The following is an 11,558-nucleotide window of genomic DNA, read 5'->3' on the forward strand; positions in this document are numbered from 1 at the left end:
TTAGGTTTTTAAGCTCCAAGGTATTTTTTTTTTTTTTTTTTTTTTTTTTAACACCGATATTTACTCATCCCTGCACAACCCTAACACCATTTGTAAATGTAACCATTAAACAGAAATGCACAGCAATAGGTGCAGGATAACCCATCCACACAAAAATAAAAAATCCACACAATATTTCAAAGAAATTAACCTTTGGCAATACCATTTTTTTTTCTTAAATCAATGCGATTGAGATTTGTAAACAGGAAAGAGGTACCCATGACAATGTTTGATCCAGCTAGTAACAGATGAGAAAGGGATCATAGGTCTAGGCAAAAACAAAAAACCTAATGCTATGGATTGGACAGAGAAAATAGCTCTTATGCCATACGTGGATTGAAATTTTGCAGGTTCAAGCAGGGACCAGACAAATTTTGATCCATGTATGCCCACAGATGTTGTACAGAAGTCAATCTACCAACCAATTTCTGTACAACCACCCTGCCGGACTTTCCTTAGCTCGATCAGTGCTTGGGGAATCCTCCCAGTTGAGCTAAAGAGTTAAATGCTAGAAAGTCTGAAAGAGGCAAGTAAAGCTCTTCTATTGCAGAGAACACACCACACATTTCCATTTTTTTTTAATGGCGATCAACAGGGATTCTGAAGTGATGACCCAAACACCTTTTATATATAAAGCTCATGTTGGCTGTAAGCAACTTTTTTGGTAATATTGCATCAATCTGGCCAAAGAGCTTGGCAGTTCTGTCAACCCCCCAGTCATAATAAACACACACACACACAAAAAAAATGTTTTTAAAGGATTTATTTCTGTACAGAACATGCGCCAGCAGGTTTAGATGATGCCAATCTGTAACAGAAAAGATCATGTGTTAGAACACTAAAAGCCATCATAGAACATGCATCATATTTAAACACTACCAACAAACTCAAAAATCTGAACAGTACAACACAGAACATATAAAGCAATATGCAGTACTATATAGAAGCTACAGGCAGTCCCCAAGATACAAACATTCGAATTACAGAGGGAGACAACAGGAAGTGAGGAAATTCACTCCTGTGAGTTATGGGGAAAAAAGGTGTCTCCATTGAAAGTTTATCACCAATCGTTTCCACAACACAAAAAAAAAAAAAAAAAAAAAAAATTTCATAATCCAATTGTCACAGGAACAGAAAAAGTGAGGGGAAATCTTCTGAATGGGGCACAGACAGCAAAACAACAAGTTACATATGTCAAATCCTTCCTATGCCATTTAAACAAAATTATGTGGCTGGAATTGCACTTCACAAAATGTGCCTGTTTCAACTTGCATACAAATGCCACAGAACAAACCTACAGAACCCATCAGGATTGTAACCCGGAGGGCTGAAACAACTCATTGATAATGAAAATGGTAATCGATCGGCCAGTAACATAATGGGGGGGGGGGGGAATAAATAAATAAAATAGAAACGAGCCTTTTATCATACAAAAAGAGCAAATCACTACTGTAAATATTACAGTAAGAAAATGAACCCCTTACAGTAGTTATCTGCTTTTTTTCTACAATAAAGGGCTAATTTTAGTTTAACCACTTGCTTACCCCCTCAGTCCCAGACCAATTTTCAGCTTTCAGCGCTGATGCACTTTGAATGACAATTGCGCGGGCATACAACACTGTACCCAAATGAAATTTTTATCATTTTTTTCCCACAAATAGAGCTTTATTTTGGTGGCATTTAATTACAGCTGGGAGTTTTATTTTTTGCTAAACAAACAAAAAAAGATGCAAAAAAAAAAAAATCATGTTTAATAGTTTGTTATAAAATTTTGCAAACAGGTCATTTTTCTCCTTCATTGAAGTGCGCTGATGAGGCGGCACTGATAGGCTGCACTGGTGGGCACAGTTAAGGCTGCACTGATAGGTACCACTGATAGATGGGACTGATAGGTGGCTGATAGGTGGCACTGATAGACGCCACTGATGGGCACTGATAGGTGGCTCTGATGGGCGGCACGGATATGTGGCACTGGGGTGCAGCACCTTTGCTGAGGCAGATTGTGGGCACTGCGGGCACTGACGGGGGGCACTTATTTTTTAATCATCTTTAGTGATGAGGGGGCAGGTGGGCACTGGCAGGGCTGGCTGTGATCGGGACTGATGTCCCGATCACGGCCGCCGGTGATCTGCTCTTTTTTCTCCTCGCGCTGTCAGCGCGAGGAGGAATAGCAGCCGATTAGCGGCTCCGTTATATCACATGATCAGCTGTCATTGGCTGACAGCTGATCATGTGATAAGGGGTCGGGATCGACCCCTTGCTCTGATCGGTGATCAGGCGAGTCTCACAGAGCGCGCGCGCCCCTCAATAGACGTAGTCCCGGCAAAGGAGATCCGCGCTGTAGCCGGCATTTGGCTATAGCGCGGGTCTCAAGTGGTTAACCCCATTATGTTACTAGACACCCTAGACCTGGTTCACATCTGTTTTTGGTGCTTTTTGCAGAAACGCACTACAGTTCATTTATATGGGACACATTCATATCTATGCTTTTTCAGCCGCTGCATATTTGGAAAGGGTCAGGGACTTTATTTTTTATTTTTTTTAAACGTAAAACTGCTTTTTTGGTTCAATATACCTCAATGCAGAAGCTGCAGAAAAGCATGTAATGCGTTTTTGCAGCAATTCATCTAATAGCATATACAGTATGTCTTCTAACAGTATATCTTATTTAATAGTATATAGAGCATCTCATGTGTTCTCAGAGTGGATTCGAGTTTTTGCTTTCTAACCATCTAGTTGGTTATATTTACCATGGCATAGAGACATTTAAGAATAAAATTGCCTTTTTTTAAACTATACATATTAACTAAATTATACACCACACTAAGGTTATTAACCAACCAAAACAATAAAACCGGCTAGTTCATCGATTATGAAAAAAAATCATTAGTTGCAGCCCTAAACCCGGGGACCGCCTGTAATCCACAACAGCATTTTGTACCGTAAACTAAAAGTTACGGTTGTCTTAATCCCAATACAACAAAACATGTGTAGAAAAAACTGCAAATGTACGAACACACCCCAGAACCGAACACCCAGAACCACTGTATTTATTAAATATTATAGTAAGCATTTTCAGAACATAGCTTGTTTGGACAGATATTGAATGGCCCTTGCTGAAGGTAAAACCCATGTTTATGCTGTGCATTGCTTAATACAACAGGCCTTAAAGCAGCGTTTCAGCACTAAAAAATGTTTTTTAAAAGTCAGCAGCTGAAACAAAAGTAGCCGCTGACTTTTAATAAGGAGACTTACCTTTCCAGGGCACCCCCGATGTCGGCCGACATGTCCCTCGGCTCTCGGGTCCCAGCGCTGCCATTCCAACTAAGGGAAACAGGCAGTGGAGCCTTGCGGCTTCATTGTTTGTTTCCTACTGCGCATGCGTGAGTCGCACGGCGCTTTGTGAATGGGACGCGCTGTGTTAGGGAACACAGTTCCCAGAAACAAAGATGTACTGGTTGATAAACCCGAGTCCTAATACTGCTAGAATATTTGGACAATCATGTGCCCATGGCCAGAATTATCGGCATGCATTTTAAATGGTGTATAATCAACCTTGCTGTGCATCAGTGGTTCCTTTGATCACATCAGTGTATTCAGAGAGAAAGTTTACATCATTTGCACAGTGAATTTTAACAAAAAGATCTGCTGCATGCCTTTTGCTCTTCACAATGGAAGTAATGAACTCCAGCATTGCAGTTTCATACACACCCACACTGGAGTTATATGCACTGGGAAGGTAGAAACAGGTCATTTTAACCACTTGCCGACCGCCTCACGCCAATATATGTCGGCAGAAGGGCTTGTACAGGCAGAATCACGTACCTGTACGTGGCCCTATAAGAGGAAGCTCACACCCGCGGCAAGCTCCACGAGTTGGGTCACCGGTCCCGCGATCGCCTCACGGGGAGATGCTAACGTAAACAAGCATCTCCCCGTTCTGCCTAGTGATAGTGTCACTGATCTCTGCTCCCTTAACCCCTACAGACCCCCCCCACAGGGCTCACTTAACCCCTACACTGCCATCTAGTGGTTAACCCCTTCACTGCCAGTGTCATTTACACAGGAACCAGTGCATTTGTATAGCACTGATTGGTGTATAAATGACAATGGTCCCAAAAATGTCAGATGTGTCCGCCATAATGTCGCAGTCACGATAAAAAAAAAAAAAAAAAAAAAAAAAAAAAAAGTGCTCTGGTCAGGAAGGGGGTAAATTCTTCCGGGGCTGAAGTTCACTTGATTGCAGCCACCAACCCCACATAATAAATCTACATAGATGTACCGGCTTACTAGATTTTAACAAGTAGTTGGCACAATGGAAGACAGTGTAATAAACTGAAAGAGCCACATCCGACAATTACTATCCCAGGTCACTTCTCACACTAATACTAGGAAAGTAGGCAAGCTATGAACTTTACCTTGTTAGCAACATCTAGAGCGTCATAATCGGGAGCAAGACGAACGTATGCCTTCTTCTCACCGTCTGGCCTGCAACACAAACAGAACTTCATGTTACATGTCTTTTCACACTATTTGATCTTTTATACCTTTCACCAACATGCATCAGTGGTTCCTTTGAACACATCAGTGATTTCAGCCAGAATAAAAATTTCCATCATGTGCATTTCCAGTCAAGGAAAGACCAAATTCATGTCTAGGCCCTTATTGCAGAACTTTGCCCCTTACCTAATGAGGGTGTTGACTTTGGCCACATCGATGTCATACAACTTCTTCACGGCTTGTTTAATCTGGTGCTTGTTTGCTTTGACATCAACAATGAAAACCAGAGTGTTATTGTCCTCAATCTTTTTCATAGCGGACTCAGTGGTCAGAGGGAACTTAATGATGGCATAATGGTCAAGCCTAAGATAAAGAACATGTTAGTTAGAAATATCCACTGCAACATTTTACAACTTCAACATTCACTGGAGCACCTGAAAACCCAGACACACACAAACCACTTGCCAGATCAATCATTTTAACTAAATTGTGTCCATGTTTGTAAAGACATTCAAAAGCCCTGAGACTGCTGCTCCTTGTCTAAATGGACAGTGGCTCGGGTGAATCCATAGCAAGCTCCTTGCTGTGGGAGGGGCCAGGAGTGCTGGCGAGGGAGCCGAGGAGGATCTGAGCTGCTCTGTGCAAAACTTTTGCACAGAGAAGGCAAGTATAAACATGTGACATCCTGGCCTAGCTATTCAAGCAGCTGAAGATACCAAAAGAAAGACCAGACTAACATGGGAACACAGGGGAAAGCCATGACAGCACAGTACTGAGGGTTCTGTTTGTAGGCAGGATTCACGTGCTAGTATGCAGAGCATGCTAGTACATTAGGACTTTAACAGTTTCGCCACCAGGTCTGTACTTTGAACAGAACAGGCAGACTCTTGCCTGTCAGGTGAGAGCATTCAGGAGGCTCTGCTGCCACCCCACCGCTCACACCCTGGTACCGTCCCCGCTCTCCTCCCCTTGTGACCCGGAAAGCGACATCTGACATCACTTCCATGTCAAGCTCTCAGTGTCCCTAGCTAGCTCATCCAGGTAATAAAGTTTCAGTGCGATCTGAATTGCAAAAAATTTAGAGAAAAGGGGAAGACCCTGCATATCTCAATAAAGAGAACCTGTCACCTAAAAATAAAGTTTCAGCTAAGCACAAAGCTTTCACTAGAGCATGCTAGTTCATTATGACTAACCCTTTCGCCACCAGGTCTGTACTTCATACAGAACAGGCAGACTTGCCTGTCAGGTGAGCCTTCATGAAATATTTCTACAAAGGCCCCCACCAGAGAAATTCCTGCAAGTCATTTACAGTTAAATATGCTTAACCCAACTGCCGCAAATAGCCCAGGACCAGAGAGTTTTTACTCACTTGCGCCATTTCTGATAACTTGAATTACCCTTTAATATGAATGAATTTTTTTTTTATTTCAGCTTAAAGATAAAAGGATAGGCCACACACAGGCCTCTAAAATATTATGAGCGCCGATATAGGGACTGGGTCACCCCGTTTCATTTTGCAAGACCTAAATAAGCAAAAATGGTCAAGAAGAGAAACTTTAAAGTGGTTGTAAACCCTTACAAACCACTTTGACCTACAGGTAAGCCTAGATTAAGTCTTACATGTAGGTCCAAGAAATATCTCCTAAACCTACACGGTTTAGGAGATATTTGCCAAAAACACAGGCACCGCTGTCCACAGCGATATGCCGCGAGTGGCGGCTCCCATGCGCATGTGTGGGATTGACGTCATCGCGGCTTCGTTGAATGACAGCAGCGGAGCAGCGAGACCCACCGAGAAGATGGATGCTCCGGACTACAGGGGACAGCGGTGACTTCACTGGCTGCTGTGTCAGGTAAGTGACACAATGGGCTACTATGCGATATATAGTAGTCCATTATGCTTTACCTTTGCAGGGAATCAAAGAGGAAGAAAACTCATCAGGGTTTACTTCCTCTTTAAATGATAAGTTCACTTTTGGAACATGTTACATCTGCAGCCCCCTTTAACCAGCAGTGGACTGGGGATCTTCCCTCCCGCACCTGTAGTCACCATTTGAAAACAGCAAAGCTGTGTGGGACTCTGCTCACACAGCTGCATCATTCATTCTCAGTTTTCTGTGAATAAAATGCCTACAAGTACCAGCAGCCATTGCGGCCAGCTGGTAGTTTACAATGAGCTACAAGGGCACTGGTGAGCATCCTCATAGTTTTGATTCTTCCTGCTCTCAGGTAACTGACAGCTGTGCTGAGTCCCTGTAGGAGCATGACATTGCACCCGCAATCTGCTGATCACGGGTGCAAGGCTTTGCAGGCTTGGAAAAATACATACATCGTTTTACCTGAAAAAGGCGAACTTCTCCTTTAAGGCCCCTTTACACACTGGTGCGCATTTGCCTTGCTTTTCCAGGGCAACAAAAGCACATGAAAATTGTTCCAAATTAAATTATATGAAACTTTTCATACTACAGGCCACGTTCCATTAAATGTCAATAGGAACACATCACTCGGCAGACAAGCTGAGCCCCCTCAGTCCTAACTTTTAGGTGGAGCTTTGCTTTAAGAACTAATAACCATTATTTTAGTCATTTGCTCTTCCCTTAAGCTTATCTGAGGAGTTTTGAAAAATTTTGACAACAGCTTCAAAGTCACCAAATTCTGGAAGCTCTGGGTACATCAGTAAGAAAAAAGTGCAATCATGAAATCTCAGTCTTTGATCGCTTTGAAAACATCATCTGTACCACAACTTCCTAGCAGACAGAACATTGGGCCTGTCACAACTCAAATTTAGAAAGTGGTCACCAAAATAGGTGTCCCCAAAGGAATAATTCATTTTTCCTGTCCTGAGGAACTCAGAAATGTTGAATTTCTCAATTGCTTTCAGGCTGAGACAGTGGTCACAAAAGGCAATAACTTCTAACTTCTTTCCAGAAAACTGACTGAGGATTGCAAAGGCAAAAAAATATTAACTTAAAAACATACTTGTTCCTTGTGGGGGCACTTTTTCTTGGGTACTTGGGTTGCCTCCTCAGCCTCAAGGTTTTGGGTCTCCGGAATGTAGGAGCAGTTCGGATCTTCTTCTTCTTGTGACTGTGTACTCCTTTTAGCACAGCCTTTTTGGCCTTCAGAGCCTTAGACTTTGCTTCAGTCTTGGCGGGGACAGCTAATAAAATGAGAATACAATTTGACACATTAATAAAATTACAACCAGGTATCCAACGGTAGATTTTTCAAACACTTGCAGTTCATTAATCTTACACTTGTTCTGTTATGACATGTTTTTAAATTAAGTTTCCACCCAGCTCTATCCTTCACCTAATGACCTCCATGCCCCCAGCGACTCCTGGGATGTGACGTTTGTATCCCAGGAGGCACCTAGAGCGCCGCATATCACCCCATTCAATAGTGAAGGAAGAAGGGGGGCCGTCTGCCATGACATCAGTAGGCTGTACTGGAAATGGAAAAAGCCAGTGCAGACTGAACATGTGTTTGAGTGAATATGTTTATTGTGGCCATCTTGCCAAAAGAAAAAATCCTCTAACACAACCAAGTAGGGTCACACAGACTCCCTCAGTCCCTTTTCAACAGGGGACCCATAGACTGGTCCCCTGCTGAGATCAAAACAGAAACTGATGCATCATCTGCCATTCCGATTATTTCCTCCAAACTTAGGGCTCTTGTTCACACGGACGATCTGTTCAGGTCCACCTGTCAGTTTTTTAGGCAGACCTGAATGGACACTCCATAGACCTCTATGGAGCAACAGATGTCAGCGGTGACATGTCCGCTGACATCTGACCCGCTCCAAAAAAGTGTGACAGGAAAAAAAAAAAAAATACATTTCCATCCGTCTGTGGATTGGGCAATGACGGACTATGGTCCGTCTTTATCCGATCCCTCATAGGGGAGAGCAGCGCTCTGACAGGTCCGTCCCTGCACAGTGTGCAGAGATGGACCTGTCATCTTCCTGCTCAGTGGGGATTGGAGCGATCCTCCGCTGAGCAGAGCGGGCGTCGTACATGGACACGTCCATCTGAAGGAGCCCTGTTTTAACGGTTTCCCAAAACTGTTACATTTAAGACCCCTTTCACACTGGGAAGCTTTGCAGGCACTACAGCGCTAAAAATAGCACCTGCAAAGTGCCCTGAAAGAGCCACTGCTGTGTCCCCAGTGCGAAAGCCCCGAGTAAAAGCGCAGCAAAATTGATGGTAAAGTGCCGTTAAAAATAGCGAATTATTAACGGCGGCGCACCCACCACCCCAGTGTGAAAGGGCTCTAAGGCAAGCTGTGAATGATAACTCATCTTTGCGCTCTCAACCTTACCGAGAATCAAACGGCTGATGCCATGACTTATCTTTATTGAGGCTATACATGTAGCCATCTGATTAATTCTTCACAGAACGGCATATGATTGGATCCTTAAAATTATCAAAGGCCAATACCATGTCAATGATTGACTTCAAACAGAACTGATTGATTTGATTGAAATTATTCAAAATGGTGTGGATCGAAAATCCACTTTCCTACATGTATGGTGAACAATCTTTTCTATTTTCTGATTGGAATGTAACCTAAATAAAATTTGTATATAAAATCACTCCATGTCTGGCCACCTTAAAGCGGAGGTCCACCCTAAAATGGACCTTCCGCTCATCGGAATCCTCCCCCCCTCCGGCGCCACGATTGGCACCTTTCAGGGGGGAGGGGGGTGCAGTTACCTGGATAATCCAGGTAACTGCACCCACTTCCAGGATAGCTCTCTGCGGAAAGGGGCGTAGATTACGCCCCTTTCCGCAAGTGCCCCGCTGCCTGCTGGGAAACACACAAATCCCAGAGGCAGCGGGGACCGTCCTTATTGCGCAGCGCGGCTCGCGCAGTAGGGAACCGGGAAATGAAGCCGAAAGGCTCCATTTCCTGATTCCCATACCCAAGATGGCGGCGGCAGCACCCGAGTGACGATCTAGAGATCGGCTTCGGGTGCCGACTTCGCGGGCACGCTGGACAGGTAAGTGTCACTATTTTAAAAGTCAGCAGCTGCAGTATTTGTAGCTGCTGGCTTTAAAAAAAAAAAAAAAAAAAAAAAAAAAAAAAAAAAAAAAAATCGCAGAGTCCCGGCGGACTCCCGCTTTAAGATTTATTAAAACCCAGTAACGGAAGGACATAAACTACCCACTTTTTAGCCAATCAAGAAGGCCCTTCCACTACATAGTTCTGTTCAAACCAATCTATAGCTGATTGTATGATCAGATTGTAGTGTGTATGGTGAGCCATAGGGAGAATGGACAGTCTGCAACATGTGTGGCTGGCATTACACTGGGCCTTTAAAGCCTACATAAGGGACACTACTTGCATTTAACCTGAAGAGTCCCCTTGTGCTGGTGTTGGCTGTCAAGAGTTAAAATCCTCATTGAATCCATGAATGTAAACAACATCCCTTTGTGCTGAGGTTTGTTTTTACCTATATTTAGGGGTTTAGCTAAGCTAAATGATTCCACTAAGAAATGAACACAGCCCAGCCATGCTCAGCATCCACCAGAAAACCTTTTCTAAGACGTGGGAGCCGTCACTACCGACCTGAAGATGCTGGCTGCTATTCTGACTTCAATACTTTCTAAATCAAAGCCCAAAAAAGAAGTCTGTATCGGTGCTGTGCAAGGAGCGCAAAAGTACTAAATCCAGAAGATCGGCACAACGGGCAGAGGAGAGGTGAGCCGTGTAGGTGTGGAGGATGAGAGAGCCACACACTTCTACATCAATCACTGGTGTCCAGCAGGAAGTCACTGACCTGTCTGCATAGATGGTAGATGTGATCTGCCCAATCTCATCTACCGGACACAGCTTTGCATTGATTTACCTACATTGCCCCCAAAGCCTAACCTGAAGCCGGTGTCATTTTTTGTGTGGCCCTCAGAGACACTGATCTTTCTTCCCCGATTGCCCTGTTAGAACAATGATTTTGGGCCACCTCCAAGTCCCATCTCCTGTTGTGTGTCTGCTGTCGCTGATTATTATATGTGCCTCTCTGATGTCAGGAGTCGTCATATGAAGATTATTGATCACCACTGATCTCCCCGGTAGCGCCTTTTATGGTGATCAGACATCACCGGTACTATAGAAGGCCGCAGGGCCCGTAGCGGGTGAGAAGGGTCTGCCGGCCATGTGTCCCCTGTCAGTACAGCCCGGGCCCGGCACATCAGCACAGATAAGCTGGAATCACGTGGTCATCATACTTTGATCGCTTATAGAACATCCCGCGTACCGGGCCGGCCTGTACTATAGAAGGGGGGGGGGGGGGAGAGACACAGCAGGCCGCACGGCTCCCTCCTTACACCGCACACGCGGCGGGCTATCCACTGACGAGCTCTCCCCGCACACACGGCGCGCACCCCCGCTTCGCCCTAAGCTCAGGAATAGAGAGCCGACCTGTCCTGGCCCCTGTAAGCGGCCCTTCTCAGCCTTATCCCCGGAGAAAGTCTCAAACTTCTCCCCGCAGCCCTTACCTTCCTTCTTCGCCTTCGGTGCCATCTTAGGGAAAAGGAAGAGCGAGGGGGTTCCCAAGCAATATCAGCACGGGCTCCAGTCACATGCTTCTCGCGAGAACACGCGTAGTTTCTGCAAAGCCTCTTGGGAGTTGTAGTCTGAAGTGACGCCTTGTTCTAATAACTTCCGGGGGAAAGAGCGGAGGGGAGGGGCGTATAATAATCAGCGATTGACGAGCGGACGTTGTTGTGTGACGACGAGATACATTGTACTGATGGAGTGGGGAGGGTTATGGCTCCGCCTATTATATAGAATAATACAATCTTGTTGGGTTTGGGTACTTTATAAATAGTGGCAGTGTGTTAACCCCTTCATGACCAGGACAATCATAGCAATACTATATGTGTGGGTTCTTTGTTCTTTGTACTCATAGCAAGGCCAAGAAACAATAGTACACATTTTTTTGACTTACACACTGGGGGAGACTTACAAAAAGCGGTGCACACAGAATCTGGTGAAGCTATGCATAGCATGGAGCAGCA

At 44.5% G+C, this 11,558-nt stretch overlaps 1 protein-coding gene and 3 non-coding genes across 4 annotated transcripts; all 4 read right to left on the minus strand.

Annotated features, from left to right (window-relative positions):
• Nucleotides 1-789: 789 nt before the first annotated feature.
• Nucleotides 790-11,163, minus strand: RPL23A (ribosomal protein L23a). The gene is made up of 5 exons (XM_077480407.1): nucleotides 11,037-11,163; nucleotides 7,519-7,699; nucleotides 4,726-4,902; nucleotides 4,458-4,527; nucleotides 790-847 (listed from the first exon to the last, which is right to left on the minus strand). Exons 1-5 carry the CDS (start codon nucleotides 11,059-11,061, stop codon nucleotides 833-835), a joined length of 468 nt encoding a protein of 155 aa, XP_077336533.1. The 5' UTR covers nucleotides 11,062-11,163; the 3' UTR covers nucleotides 790-832.
• LOC143986256 (small nucleolar RNA SNORD42) lies at nucleotides 3,601-3,663 on the minus strand. Its single transcript, XR_013276466.1, has one exon. It is a non-coding gene; the product is annotated as a small nucleolar RNA SNORD42 (small nucleolar RNA).
• LOC143986255 (small nucleolar RNA SNORD42) lies at nucleotides 4,598-4,664 on the minus strand. Its single transcript, XR_013276465.1, has one exon. It is a non-coding gene; the product is annotated as a small nucleolar RNA SNORD42 (small nucleolar RNA).
• On the minus strand, nucleotides 7,207-7,278 carry LOC143986261 (small nucleolar RNA Z17). Its single transcript, XR_013276470.1, has one exon. It is a non-coding gene; the product is annotated as a small nucleolar RNA Z17 (small nucleolar RNA).
• Nucleotides 11,164-11,558: the final 395 nt, after the last annotated feature.

This window comes from Lithobates pipiens, unplaced genomic scaffold (genome assembly GCF_037356315.1).
Source record: "Lithobates pipiens isolate NorthernLeopardFrog02 unplaced genomic scaffold, aLitPip1_a1.2 Scaffold_16, whole genome shotgun sequence".
In the NCBI taxonomy this organism is placed as follows: Eukaryota; Metazoa; Chordata; class Amphibia; order Anura; family Ranidae; genus Lithobates; species Lithobates pipiens.

Coding starts and splice junctions, on each gene's coding strand:
- RPL23A (XM_077480407.1), bottom strand. CDS start 11,061: ATGGCACCGAAGGCGAAGAAGGAAG. Junction 7,700..11,036: donor ACCGAAGGCGAAGAAGGAAG/GTAAGGGCTGCG, acceptor TCATTTTATTAG/CTGTCCCCGCCAAGACTGAA. Junction 4,903..7,518: donor AGTGCCCCCACAAGGAACAA/GTATGTTTTTAA, acceptor TCTTTATCTTAG/GCTTGACCATTATGCCATCA.